A 15,735-nucleotide genomic window follows, 5' to 3' on the forward strand; every position below is an offset into this window, starting at 1 on the left:
AATCTCACCATGCGGATGTCATACTGATGTCACATGGATGCTTACATCCAAGAAAATCGCATCCTCGCTCTGCACACGGATGACAAATGGATCACTGTTCAGGGAACATTTCTGCGATTCTCGTCGGTGTAAAACGGACCATTTTTATACCTTGTGTGTGACTCCAGCCTTACTCCCATAGTACAGGGTCCTTTTTTTGGCCCCCACACACCGTATAATGTTCTCACAATGCCGCCATCCTCAATATTATTTTTGTAATCCAGATAACGGAATTGAGAAAGTCAGCACTTACCCCTTTTAGAAGACCCTTCAGTCCTTCTACTGGTTCATGTTCATAGACCAGTGGAACATGGACCAGTAGAAATGCAAATTAAGTCCGAAACGTTCTTTGTCCGTAATGTTTTTTTTTTTTGTTTAAATCACTGCACCCGCCGTCACACTGCTAGCACTGTTGCACTTTGTCATTGTCCTGAATCATATGAAAATTAAAAAGGACTGAAGTATTTTCTAAAATGAGTGAGTGCTGATTTTCTTCATCCCGTTGTCTTGATTAGGCCGGGGTCACACTAGCGTATAACACGGACGAGTGCTATGTGAGAAAACATCGCATAGCACTTGGACAAGGGTTACTCTATGGGCCAACTCATATCTGCAATTATTTTCTCATGCCGAATGAGCATGCGGGAACAATCGCAGCATGCTGCGATTAACACCGAGACTCAGTCGAGTATTGGGTCACTCACACCCATATAAGTCTATGGGTGCGAGTGACACAGTGCACAGCACTCGGAGACCATCTGAGTGCTGTGCGATATACACCGACCCTGGCAATGGAGGAGATGGAGAAATTAGTGTCTTCGTCTCTACTGCTGTGTTCTCATCCTCTCTGTGTGAGAGGCTCGGAGCACAGTAGCATGACACTCAGCTCCCGCTCGCAGCAGAGCAGGAGTCGAGAGTCAGTAGCATATCGCATCCAATGCTATCTCGTTGGATGCCATACGCTAGTGTGACCCCGGCCTTATAAATAGTCTCACATCTAGGCATCACCCTGAAGATTTATTATAGTGGAGGTTGTAACATTGGTTCAAGGTGTCCATATCCTGGGTAAAAATTTTCTATTTGGTGCCTCAACACTTCAATTCACCGACTAAAGCACTACATTGCCAAATTAATCAAATACACAATAAAACGTAACATTTACTAATAATATAGATAAAAAACAACATACACAGCCTAAAAACGTCTTTTGTTTGGCTGAAGAAAAGATACAGGGTGCACTCAGTCCCTAATACGCAAGCTATCTGTGCCCTACCTTGCCGCGGAGGTTGGCACCCTATATAACCTGCGCAATGGCGCCCCCGATCAACGTAGGCTATCCCTGACTCACCCTGCTAAACTCTCAAGTGTAGAATAGAAAGGCAAACAGCAGACCATACAAATCAGAGAAACATATAATCGTCAAATTGACTAATGTGCTATATAAATAAAATAGAGTGCAAATTAGTGTGCTCTTCCTATTAACAATAGCGCACACTCAATTAATAATTGCACATTATCCCATATAGCCTATAATTCCCTTGTGGGAATATACTCTGCACCTAAATCCACTCTGCCTGCCTGCGGGGGTTGGCACCCTATAGTCCTGCGAAAATGGCGCCCCCGCTCTCGTTGTCTGGCCCTAATGCGCCCTAGCAGTGCTAAATAGCAAAGATAAATACATATACATCAATTTAAGACAGAGCGTGCAGGTTAGAATGACGATTATACATATTTATACATTAAGTATGTTCATCTCGACGCGTTTCCCCGAGATCGGTTCATCAGGACTCAAATAATGACCACTTATGTGAATGAAGGGTAAGGAGTTAAATCAATTCGGAGAAGTGTGCCCGATACTGCGGTGGGGAATAGTATCCATCCCAAAACCACAGGTTCCAATCAGCTGATCCAATTGGATCTCGGGGAAACGCGTCGAGATGAACATACTTAATGTATAAATATGTATAATCGTCATTCTAACCTGCACGCTGTGTCTTAAATTGATGTATATGTATTTATCTTTGCTATTTAGCACTGCTAGGGCACATTAGGGCCAGACAACGAGAGCGGGGGCGCCATTTTCGCAGGACTATAGGGTGCCAACCCCCGCAGGCAGGCAGAGTGTATTTAGGTGCAGAGTATATTCCCACAAGGGAATTATAGGCTATATGGGATTATGTGCAATGATTAATTGAGTGTGCGCTATTGTTAATAGGAAGAGCACACTAATTTGCATTTTTATGGGCACTTTTATTGAATATTTCTGTGATACTGCCTCAACACTTCACTATAATTAATTATTTTTGGAATATTGTCACACCTGTTTTTTGTGTTTTTGATGTAATAAATGGAAGCCTACATGGAGACATTGGCATCAAATATCACTTGTCTTTTTGTTCTTACAAAAAATCTCTTATAAAAGCCTCAAACTTCTGTGTGTGACTCAGACCTCAGATCTAACGTGATAGAAGATTACAGTGCGGGGAAGACTGGAAACCTTCATATAGAGGCCGGTGGGGATGGAGTCAGTGACCGACTCTGGGCAAATCTGTTTCTAGAGCCGTAGTAGAAGATGAAGATGTCGTCCTCATCATGAAGTAGTTATTTCTCCTGTCCCGTGTAATGAATATCTCCTGCAGTATTGCTAATGCCGATTCCAGGGTCGGTAAATGAGAGGAGAATTAGCGTTATCTATGAGAAACGTATTCAGCTGCCGACTCCGAGGGAGAAACTGCTTGTTGTCTGTGGCCTAAATATATAGGTTTTATTAGTAGATGTCAGTGAAAAAACAAAATGTTTTAAAATAATAAAAATGCCATTTGTGCTTGGGTTCCCGCCAATCTCTGTATCTGGTCAGTCTTAACGAACTTGTAATTCCTACAGCTAATCAGATGCCGAAACAGTGAGTAACATAGCCAGAGATTGGGGGAATGGAGGAGAGAACTTAGTCAGCAATTCAGCTTATTTTCCAGTCCATATAAGACTAGAGAATGCAACATTAAGGCTAAGTGCACACGTTGCAGAATTGCCGCGGAAATTTCCGCGGCAATTCTGCGCCTCCTGCCGCGGGTATGTCGCATGCAGAATTGGCATGCATATACCCGCAGAAAACTAGCGTTTTGCAAGCATAATTAGCTTGCAGAATGCTAGTGTTTTCCAAGCGATCTGTAGCATCGCTTGGAAAACTGACTGACATGTTGGTCACACTTGTCAAACATAGTGTTTGACAAGTGTGACCAACTTTTTACTATAGATGCAGCCTATGCAGCATCTATAGTAAAAGGTAGAATGTTAAAAATAATTAAAAAAAACCCCAAAAAATGGTTATACTCACCCGATATATGGCCCGATCTCCTCAGCGGCTTGCTTCCCTATAGATGCTGTGTGTTCAGGACCTTCCATTGACGTCGCAGTCACGTGACCGCGACGTGACGTCATCGCAGGTCCTTCACACACACCACGGAAGACGCTGAGGAGGTCGGGCCGCCAGAAGGTGAGTATATCGCTATTTTTTATTTTAATTCTTTTATTTTTTACCAAATATATGGTGCCCAGTCCGTGGAGGAGAGTCTCCTCTCCTCCACCCTGGGTACCAACCGCACATGATCTGCTTACTTCCTGCATGGTGTGCACAGCCCCGTGCGGGAAGTAAGCAAATCAATGCATTCCTAGGTGTGCAGAATCGCTGCGATTCCGCAAATTTAATGAACATGCTGCGTTTTTTTCTGGAATGTGATTCCACTCAGGAAAAAAATGCAGCATGTGCACAAAAAATGCGGATTGCATTCTATTAAATAGGATGCTTAATGTTAGCGTTTTTTTCACGGTTTTATAGCATTTTTATAGTGAAAAACCGCGAAAAAAATGCGAAAAATATGCTACGTGTGCACACAGCCTTACACGTTCTCATATGTTTCCCTTATTATCTCCAGTAATTGTATTACACAGGATTTTTATGATGTTACATCGGCTCATCTTCTCATTCAGGTCTCTACAATATCGGATCCTCTCAGTAAAGATCTTCTATATAAGAGAATTTTCCTGATTTACCCATCAAGGATGGATATGGACAGAGACAAGATGGCAGAGAGGATATTACACCTCACCCTAGAGATCCTCTTCCGTCTTACTGGAGAGGTGAGAGATTCTGATGACGTCACATTACATCATTCTTATCTATGGGAATAACAGATGGACAGAACTGGAGAGGTGAGGACTCTGGAAATGTCTGTAGTGAGATTTATTATTGTGTCTCTCCATAACCAGGAATACACAGTGGTGAAGAAGACCTCTAGTGAGCGCTGTCAGGACCTTGTGTCTGAGGGATGGGGAAGACCCCTGAGCCCAATCACAGGACCTCCACCTCACCCCCTGACACATGAGGACATCAATGACCAGAAGATCCTAGAACTCCTCTACAAGATGATTGAGCTGCTGACTGGAGAGGTGACACTGCTGGGAATGCTGGGACATTATACAGTAACACTATGAAGGGATCAGGGGATGACGGTATCATTGTATGTGTCAGGTTCTTATAAGATGTCAGGATGTCGCTGTTTATTTCTCCATGGGGGAGTGGGAGCATTTAGAAGGAAACAATGATCCGTACAAGGACGTCATGATGGAGGTTCCCCAACCCCTCACATCACCAGGTAATAGACAGGACTAAATACACACGGCCTATAGTTATCTGTATGTAAAGAATGAATTCAGTCCCTGTATGTGTTACCCCCAGATCTATCCAGTATGAGGACAACACCAGAGAGATGTCCCCATCCTCTTCTTCCACAGGACTGTAACCAAGAAGATCCCAATGCTCCTCAGGATCATCAGGTAGATGGAGAGAAGGTGTCATGAGATCTCCACTATGATGTGTAGATTGCTGTGAAGGTCTTGTGCTCAGTCTTGGTCTTTCCCCCATTATTATATGTATTATACTTGTGTAATAAGAAGGGTGGAGATGGCAGGATTAAGGCTGGAGACACCGTAGTGATTTAAAAATCGGTTTGATTTTCATGCAGGAGAGTCGGACAAGTGCAGTGCAATTGTCATGCAAGTGTCATGCGTTTTTTATGCGAGTATAATCCGATTTTTCACACCTAGCATCCGATTTAGATAGATAGGAATAAAAAAAGACGGTAAATCGTGTGCGCATGCAGTAAAATTACACTGACAGCTTAGAATAGAAAATATGGAAAAAATAGAAAACATACTTTATACTCATAGAATATATATATTTGTGTCAGTGACCAATATATATGTATTTATATTACAGAGAGAGATAGAAGATTAGCCCGTAATTCATTTGTTAGCTTCTGAAAAATTACTGCAGGAGCCGATAGGATAGAAGAGATGGTTTACATACAGTAAATAGATGCATAATAGGGAGCTATATATATATGTCAGTGACATACAATTGTCATATAAATGTCAGTGGATACAATTAGTACAGTGTGTGTGCAACTTAGAGGACATGTATGTAATTTATAATTTATAGCCAGACAGCTGAGAGCTGATATTTGTAGCCTAGGAAGGGGCCATGGATAGTGGCCCCTCCCTTGGCTACAAACATCAGCTCTCAGACACCCCAGAAAGGCGCATCTATAAGCCTTGCTCGTCCCACTGCCCTGTAGCGGTGGCATATGAAGTATGTGAAATCAAGCCCCGAGGTTAGTAATGAAGATGCGTCAATTAGACGCCCCCATTACTAACCTCTTATAGTGAAATAGTTAATAAAACACAGACACCATTAAAAAAATCCTTTATTTGAAATAAACACACAGACTCCTTTATTGTTCTTAATTAAATCATACTTACAACATCCGCTAATTCCCCAAAGCCCTCTATCTCCTATGCCGGCTGCGAGAACAGCTTCAGTGTTTATTTATTGGATTGAATTCGTCCGATTTCATCGCAAGTGGGCATGAGCCCTAAATGTCACTTAATGCACCCTGTGCCGCATACAAATTCAATAGAATTGATATTATTATTATTTATTTATATAGCACCATTAATTCCATGGTGCTGTACATGTGAAAAGGGGTTACATACAGGGTTATAGATATCGTTAACAGTAAACAAATTTTCAGTGACAGACTGGTACTGACATCAATAGTGAATAGTTAGTTGCACTGTAACATCACAAACCTAGGTCCTTCGCTGTGAATCTAAATGGATCTATGATCTTCAGAGTCGCTCCCCAAGGGTCTAAATGAAGACTTGTTCCTCACAGGCTTCTGCAAACAACTATGACTTTTCCATTATGGACATCTTTGCTCTGTTTGGCTTACTTGCATCTTACTATAGGGGTGATTTGTCCCTCTGCTATTTGCAAAGACAGACCCGGCAATTGATGTGCCATTCACTCCCGTACTGACATTTCTTGGTATTTTTTTACACCTGATTCGGGATTGTATAAAATGGATGAATGGATGTTTCTTCTAACACATTCACAGCACCCATTGCAGTAAATATATGGTAAATGCTTCACTCTGCTGCACCCTGAGGACATCTGACTCCTCATTCTAGTGATGCCAATACATCTTATGGCTTCTGTCTATTTATCTAATTGATCTTTATTATACATTGCCATCGAATATCTGATCGTTATAGGACTGTATTGTCGTTTGACACTTGATTAGGCATCAACTGTCAAATAAGTCGGCCTTCTATGCCAGGACCATTATGGTTCTTTTGTAGCTATCCTCTTCCATGAATCCATGGGATATTTCCTTGATTGTAATTTCTATATGTTATTTCTCTTTAACTAAGACCGCTCTACTAGGTGTGTGACCTGTAGTAACACCTTATCTCGCCTTATTAGGATCAGCCCTTGCTCTGTGTCTGATTTTGACACAACTAGTACTTCTGAAAGTAATATATAGGAAGATTGTCATATATACTCCTAATGATTTGATAGTAATTGTGTGGTCCTCTTTCTTCAGTTTACATCTTGGTATGAGTGCGGCATTTCCATATGTAAGAATCTTTACAAGCATTTTCTGCTGCTATTCAGCGCTCCAGCCTCATACAAATCACTGGCTGTGTAGCGCAAACATGGGCTGTTCTGTAACTTGGTTTCTTTTGGCTGTTTTGGAATATGTGTGCAATGTCTCATCAGGACCAGTTAAGGTTTTGTGTCTAACTCTGACACATTTGGTTCCTTGTAAGAAAAAATACAGGAGGACCTTGTCATGATCCAGGCCAGGGTTTGTTTCATGTTATTCTCTCCCCGGTCTGGTCATGCTGGGGTTAACCTTCTCTGCCTCGTTTTGGGTTCGGTGTGGCTATTTCAGTCTGCTGTGCCTGCAGACCAATGACAGTGATAGTTCATGCTCCCAGGCTAGAGCAGCTGATCCCTTGATATCATGTTTTTGTCCTCTTCCCGTTTACTCTGTTCCCGTGACTTCCCTTTCCTGCCACCCCACTTGTCTTAGTATTTGCTCCCTGTTCCTGGACCTCTTGGTATGTGACCCGGCTTGTCTTCTGACCTGTTTGACTGTCTCCCATCTCTGTTATCTCTGCTCCCATCTGGCTCTGACTTCTGGCTTTTATTTGACCACGTGTATTGCTGTGACCTCTGGTACTTCTTGTCCTGACTGTTTCTGACTCGGCCCGTCTGACGACTCTTTCGCCACCAGGTGGTGCTGGTGCTTCTGCTCAGTGGTGTTATGCTGTGGGTGCAACCTTTCTTCCCTCCCCAGCATCTCCTGGTGGAGGTTGCGCTACACTGCACTGCAGCAGCATTACAGACCTCTTTACAAACTCTTAGAGGTCTTATAGCAATAGTGGGGTCTCTGTTTCTTTAATCTATATCCTGGCATTTATGCCTCATTTTTATTTATATGGGGCCTTTTGAGAGGTTCCTTGATAAATATTCCATGCCGCGGCTTAGTGTTCCAGCCCCATACAATTATCGGCTGTGTAGCGCAAAATATCAGCTGCTCTAGATTCCTTTTTTGTAAGAGCCTATATAAGTACCTCTACGCATGCGCCACCACTCTGCTTCATCCATAGAAGCTATTACCTGTCATGTTCCCAATGGCAGGGAATTTGTCAACCAAACACGGGCAAAAACAGGACGAGCTCTAGGGTGATGGAACCTGAGCTGACCGCGATCCTGAACCTCAACACTCAACTAACAGTAGCCGGGGAGCGTTCCTGGGGGGACTCTAGACGCCTCGCGCCAGCCGGAGATCTAGCTTCCCCTATCAGAAGAATCAAAGACCTCGCTTGCCTCCAGAGAAATATTCCCATAGAAATAGCAGCCCCCCACATATAATGACGGTGAAATGAGAGGAAGGCACAAACGTAGTTATGAAAACAGATTCAGCAAAAATGAGGCCCGCTAAAAGCTAGATAGCAGAGGATACAAAAGGAGAACTGCGCGGTCAGCTTAAAACCCTTCAAAATACCATCCTGAAATTACTTAAACTCATGTGCCAACTCATGGTACATGAGTGGTAATTTCAGCCCACTAGAGCAACCAGCAGCAGAGAATTACATATCTGCAAGCTGGACTAAAAACATGAAAGCAAACAAGAAACAGGGAAATCCAGACTTAGCTTGTCTTGAAGGCTTTAGGAGCAGGTAGCAAAGGTAACAGAGACACACTGATACATTGATAGCCGGCAAGGCAATGACAGGAAAGCCAGGTTAAATAGGAAACACCCAGCCTCTGATGGACAGGTGGAAACCAGAGACCGCAACCCACCAAAGTCACCCAGTACCAGTTGTAACCACCAGAGGGAGCCCAAAAACAGAATCCACAACAATTACCACAGCAAGACCTTCGCCTTGCTTCTTTTGACTCACGTGTAAGTTCATTTCAATGAGCCGGCTGGCACATTGCCCCAGTCTGTATCAATACGCCTGTGTACCTACACTCTCGAATGCCGCAACGTCACCGATGACATCACTTCCGGCACCTTCAGCCGGGGTCTCCCACAGCTGACAATGATCTTTCAGTTTCTGTATGTCTCTTTAAACATAGGAGTATACTTGAGCCGTTACACCTGCCCCTGATGAAGTCACCATGTGTGGAGACATGCGTTGGGCTCTCATGTCCTTCGGACCTCTGGCATCTTGACTGACAACCTCACTGGTCGTGTTCAATAGGTATCACCTTGACTTGCCCCCCTCTGTGATAGCAGGTCCAGCAACGATGGTTATGGCTTTATTAGCAGACTATTGAGACATCCATATTCACCGGCATCTACTCTTATATCTTTTCACTCATATGGTTCCTCTTTTTGTGCATTTGTTGCTGCCTCCTCACTGTGAGGATGTCACAATATTGATGTCATATTCATTCTATTGAATTTGTATGCGGCACAGTTTGTGGGATTTCTCATTAGTTGTGCTTTTTGGCCAGAACCATTACTAACAAAAGGGTGTACACTTCCCCTCCATCAATCCTAATCAAGGGTTAAGCTAAGGGAATGGAGTTATTAACCCTTATTAAAGACCAAGTCCATAGAATAGAGTCGTCGTCTTTAGTGGCCACAAACTGCTCTAACCTTGGTTACTTATTCTTCACATCTATTTATATAGGAATGAATTTGTTGTTCAGTTTACAGTGCAGTAGTCTTCATACTATTGTATCATATTTATTTGTATGCAGCACTATTTGAAAGAATAAGCAAGCAGATTCTTTCTGTGAACAACATTCACTTTTAAAGGGGCTGCACTTTCTTTTTTAGATGCCCCCTATCAGGTGCCAAATTAATGGAGCATTTTTTCTGACCAGGGTGTATTAATTACATTTACTCTTCATTTGATTTATGCACAGTACAGACCAAAAGATTGGACACAAGTTCTCATTTATAGATTTTTCTGTATTTTCATGACTATGAAAATTGTACATTCACACTGAAGGCATCAAAACTATGAATTAACACATGTGGAATTATATACTTAACAAAAAAGTGTGAAACAACTGAAATTATGTCTTATATTCTAGGTTCTTCAAAGTAGCCACCTTTTGCTCTGATGACTGCTTTGCACACTCTTGGCATTCTCTTGATGAGCTTCAAGAGGTAGTCACCAGGAATGGTTTCCACTTCACAGGTGTGCCATGTCAGGTTTAATAAGTGGGATTTCTTGCCTTAGAAATGGTGTTGGAACCATCAGTTGTGTTGTGCAGACGTCTGGTGGATACACAGCTGATAGTCCTACTGACTAGACTGTTAGAATTTGTATTATGGCAAAAAAAAAAGCAGCTAAGTAAAGAACAACGATCGGCCATCATTACTTTAAAAAATCAGTCAGTCAGTCAGTCCGAAAAATTGGGAAAACTTTGAAAGTGTTCCCAAGTGCAGTGGCAAAAACCATCAAGCGCTACAAGAAGAAACTGGCTCACATGAGCACCGCCCCAGGAAAGGAAGACCAAGAATCACTTCTGCTTCTGAGGATAAGTTTATCCAAGTCACCAGCCTCCGAAATCGCAGGTTAACAGCAGCTCAGATTAGAGACCAGGTCAATGCTGCCACACAGAGTTCTAGCAGCAGACACATCTCTACAACAACTGTTAAGAGGAGACTTTGTGCAGCAGGCCTTCATGGTAAAATAGCTGCTAGGAAACCACTGCTAAGGACAGGCAACAAGCAGAAGAGACTTGTTTGGGCTAAAGAACACAAGGAATGGACATTAGACCAGTGGAAATCTGTGCTTTGGTCTGATGAGTCCAAATTTGAAATCTTTGGGTCCAACCACCGTGTTTTTGTGTGAGGCAGAAAAGGTGAACGGATGGACTCTTCATGCCTGGTTCCCACCGTGAAGCATGTAGGAGTAGGTGTGATGGTGTGGGGCTGCTTTGCTGGTGACACTGTTGGGGATTTATTCAAATCTGAAGGCATACTGAACCAGCATGGCTACCACAGCATCTTGCAGCGGCACGCTATTCCATCTGGTTTGCGTTTAGTTGGGCAATCATATATTTTTCAACAGGACAGTGACCCCAAACACACCTCCAGGCTGTGTAAGGGCTATTTGACCAAGAACGAGAGTGATGGGGTGCTACGGCAGATGACCTGGCCTCCACAGTCACCAGACCTGAACCAATCGAGATGGTTTGGGGTGAGCTGAGTGAAGGCAAAAGGGCCAACAAGTGCTAAGCATCTCTGGGAACTCCTTCAAGATTGTTGGAAGACAATTCCCGGTGACTACCTCTTGAAGATCATCAAGAGAATGCCAAGAGTGTGCAAAGCAGTCATCAAAACAAAAGGTGGCTATTTTGCAGAACCTAGAATATAAGACATATTTTCAGTTGTTTCACACTTTTTTATTTAGTATCTAATTCCACATGTGTTAATTCATAGTTTTGATGCCTTCAGTGTGAATGTACAATTTTCAGTCATGAAAATACAGAAAAATCTTTAAATGAGAAAGTGTGTCCAAACTTTTGTCTGTACTGTGTATATACACTCACTGGCCACTTTATTAGGTACACCTGTCCAACTTCTTGTTAACACTTAATTTCTAATCAGCCAATCACATGGCGGCAACTCAGTGCATTTAGGCATGTAGACATGGTCAAGACAATCTCCTGCAGTTCAAACCGAGCATCAGTATGGGGAAGAAAGGTGATTTGAGTGCCTTTGAACGTGGCATGGTTGTTGGCGCCAGAAGGGCTGGTCTGAGTATTTCAGAAACTGCTGATCTACTGGGATTTTCACGCACAACCATCTCTAGGGTTTACAGAGAATGGTCCGAAAAAGAAAAAAAATCCAGTGAGCGGCAGTTCTGTGGGCGGAAATGCCTTGTTGATGCCAGAGGTCAGAGGAGAATGGGCAGACTGGTTCGAGCTGATAGAAAGGCAACAGTGACTCAAATCGCCACCCGTTACAACCAAGGTAGGCCTAAGAGCATCTCTGAACGCACAGTGCGTCGAACTTTGAGGCAGATGGGCTACAGCAGCAGAAGACCACACCGGGTACCACTCCTTTCAGCTAAGAACAGGAAACTGAGGCTACAATTTGCACAAGCTCATCGAAATTGGACAGTAGAAGATTGGAAAAACGTTGCTTGGTCTGATGAGTCTCGATTTCTGCTGCGACATTCGGATGGTAGGGTCAGAATTTGGCGTAAACAACATGAAAGCATGGATCCATCCTGCCTTGTATCAATGGTTCAGGCTGGTGGTGGTGATGTGCAGCCGACAAATCTGCGGCAACTGTGTGATGCCATCATGTCAATATGGACCAAAATCTCTGAGGAATGCTTCCAGCACCTTGTTGAATCTATGCCACGAAGAATTGAGGCAGTTCTGCAGGCAAAAGGGGGTCCAACCCGTTACTAGCATGGTGTACCTAATAAAGTGGCCAGTGAGTGTGTATATATATATATATATATATATATATAATGTCAATGGCATATATATTGTAACAACCCTGCTGGCATCGCTGCATGGCCTCCCATCCCTCACCTGTATTACACTCAAACTCACTTACTTCTCTGGGCCTTGTTGTGACTTCTCTCTGCTGCCAGCTCCATGCTGTGTGCCTCATGTCTGCTGTTTGCTCTGTGCATGCTCTGTCTGTGTGCATAGGGGGGCGGCACTGGCAACTCCTGTGTCTTTTTGAAACTGTGTGCACCTTGCTAAGGTGTCCCTGGCCAATCGCCATGAGGCTTCCTGTATTTAAGACATCCCCACCCATTGGTGGGGGCCTGTGCAACTTACTCCCTCAGTCAGTTCTTAGCTGCTGAGGTGCCAGGCCCTGTCTCTTTAACTCTTGTGTTCGCCACCCAAGGGGTGCGTCGTACCCTGGCCTGTGTCCATGTCTCTGTGCCTTGTCCTGTTCCTGATTTTGTCTTAGCTTAGTCCTGTTCCTTTGTCTGTTTATATCCCTGCCTTGGTTTCCTTTCCCTGCTGTGCGTACTCTGTGTCTTGCTTTGCTCTGCTTTTGGCTCTGCTCTCTGCGACCTTGCTTTGCTCCTTGCTCTGCATTCTGTGACCTTGCTCTGCTCTCTGTGGTTTTGCTCTGGGCTCTGAACTCTGTGTCATGCTCTGCACTCTGACTTTGCTCTGCTCTCAGCTCTGCACTCTGGCTCTGCTCTCAGCTCTGCTGTCGTGTTTCCCAATGGCAAGGGAACATCAGAAACACAAAAATAACAGACGAGCTCTCGGGTGATGGAAACTCAAGCTGACCGTGACCTAAATCTACCACACAACTAATAGTAGCCAGGGAGCATTCCTACGGCTGCCTAGATGCCACGCGCCAGCCGGAGAACTAACTACACCTGGAAGAGGAAGGAACAGACCTGGCTTACCTCTAGTGAAATTCCCCAAAGATGATAGCAGCCCCCACATATATTAACGGTGAGTTCAGAGGAAAAGACATACACAGTATGAAGGTAGATTTAGCAAAGCGAGGTCCACTTACTAGATAGAGGAAGGATACAAAAGAGGACTTCACGGTCAGCTGAAAACCCTTTCAAAAACCCATCCTGAAATTACTTTAAGACTCCTGTGTCAACTCATCACACAGGAGTGGCAATTTCAGTCCACAAGAGCTACCAGTAACAGGAAATGACAAACTGTAAACTGGACAAAAAATACAAAACAATAAGGACAAGAGTCCACTTAGCTGATCAGCAGACTAGTAGCAGGAACATGCAACTGAAGGGCTCAGGTTACAATGATGACCAGCAAGGAAGTGAGTGGAGAGCAAGGCTAAATAGGGAACTCCCAAACACTGATGGAAGCAGGTGAGAAGAGGCAGAAAAGTACACACAAGTCCCCAGTACCACCAGCCACCACCAGGGGAGCCCAAAAAGCGGATCACAACAGTACCCCCCCCTTAAGGAGGGGGCACCGAACCCTCACAAGAACCGCCAGGGCGACCTGGATGAGCCCTATGAAAGGCACGAACCAAATCCGAGGCATGAACATCAGAGGCAGTTACCCAAGAATTATCTTCCTGACCATAGCCCTTCCATTTAACCAGATACTGGAGTCTCAGCCTGGAAATACGGGAGTCCAAGATCTTCTCTATAACGTACTCCAATTCACCCTCAACCAGCACAGGAGCAGGAGGCTCAGCAGAAGGAACCACCGGTACCTCGTATCTCCGCAACAACGACCGATGGAACACATTATGGATAGCGAAAGATGCCGGGAGGTCCAAACGAAAGGAAACAGGGTTAATAATCTCCAAAATCCTATAGGGACCAATGAACCGAGGCTTAAATTTAGGAGAAGAAACCCTCATTGGAACAAAACGGGAAGACAACCACACCAAGTCCCCAACACAAAGGCGAGGACCAACACGACGCTGGCGGTTAGCAAACCGCTGAGTCCTCTCCTGGGACAAATTCAAATTGTCCACCACCTGTCCCCAAATCCGATACAACCGATCCACCACAGCATCTACTCCAGGACAATCCGAAGACTCCACCTGACCAGAAGAAAAACGGGGATGAAACCCCGAATTGCAAAAGAAAGGGGAGACCAAAGTGGCAGAACTAGCCCGATTATTAAGAGCAAACTCCGCCAACGGCAAAAAGGCAACCCAATCATCCTGGTCCGCAGACACAAAACACCTCAAATAAGTCTCCAAAGTTTGATTAGTTCGCTCCGTCTGGCCATTAGTCTGAGGATGGAAGGCAGACGAAAAAGACAAGTCAATGCCCAACCTGGCACAGAATGCCCGCCAATATCTAGAAACGAACTGGGTACCCCTATCAGAAACGATATTTTCAGGAATACCATGCAAGCGAACCACATTTTGAAAAAACAAAGGGACCAACTCAGATGAGGAAGGCAACTTCGGCAATGGCACCAAATGAACCATCTTAGAAAAACGGTCACACACCACCCAGATAACAGACATCCTCTGAGAGACAGGAAGATCAGAAATAAAGTCCATAGAGATGTGCGTCCAAGGCCTCTTTGGAATAGGCAAGGGCAACAACAACCCACTAGCCCTAGAACAACAAGGCTTGGCCCGAGCACACACATCACAAGACTGCACAAAAACACGCACATCTCGAGACAGAGATGGCCACCAGAAGGATCTAGCCACCAAATCCCTGGTACCAAAAATTCCAGGATGACCCGCCAGCGTAGAAGAATGAACCTCCGAGATGACTCTACTGGTCCAATCATCAGGAACAAACAGTCTACCAGGCGGACAGCGATCAGGTATATCCGCCTGAAATTCTTGCAAAGCACGTCGCAGATCTGGGGAAATAGCAGATAATATCACCCCATCCTTAAGGATACCTGTAGGTTCCGAATCACCAGGGGAATCAGGCTCAAAACTCCTAGAAAAGGCATCCGCCTTCACATTCTTAGAACCTGGTAGATATGAGACCACAAAATTAAACCGAGAGAAAAACAACGACCAGCGCGCCTGTCTAGGATTCAGGCGCCTGGCAGACTCAAGATAAATCAGATTCTTGTGATCAGTCAAAACCACCACCTGATGTCTAGCACCCTCAAGCCAATGACGCCACTCCTCAAATGCCCACTTCATGGCCAAAAGCTCCCGATTACCGACATCATAGTTTCTTTCGGCGGCAGAAAATTTTCGAGAAAAGAACGCACAAGGTCTCATCACTGAGCAATCGGAACTTTTCTGCGACAAAACCGCCCCTGCTCCGATCTCGGAAGCATCAACCTCAACCTGAAAGGGGAGAGAAACATCGGGCTGGCACAACACAGGGGCAGACGAAAAGCGGCGCTTAAGTTCCCGA

At 44.4% G+C, this 15,735-nt stretch overlaps 1 protein-coding gene across 1 annotated transcript in view; it reads left to right on the forward strand.

Annotated features, from left to right (window-relative positions):
* The window catches only part of LOC143767630 (uncharacterized), an 81,122-nt gene that overhangs the window by 30,989 nt on the left and 34,398 nt on the right, over nt 1-15,735 (forward strand). The window contains exons 2-5 of the mRNA XM_077256067.1: nt 4,027-4,176; nt 4,306-4,485; nt 4,568-4,691; nt 4,775-4,872. Coding sequence (XP_077112182.1) covers nt 4,027-4,176; nt 4,306-4,485; nt 4,568-4,691; nt 4,775-4,872 — 552 coding nt within the window. The remainder of the gene's footprint in view (nt 1-4,026; nt 4,177-4,305; nt 4,486-4,567; nt 4,692-4,774; nt 4,873-15,735) is intronic.

Source organism: Ranitomeya variabilis, chromosome 4, assembly GCF_051348905.1.
Source record: "Ranitomeya variabilis isolate aRanVar5 chromosome 4, aRanVar5.hap1, whole genome shotgun sequence".
In the NCBI taxonomy this organism is placed as follows: domain Eukaryota; kingdom Metazoa; phylum Chordata; class Amphibia; order Anura; family Dendrobatidae; genus Ranitomeya; species Ranitomeya variabilis.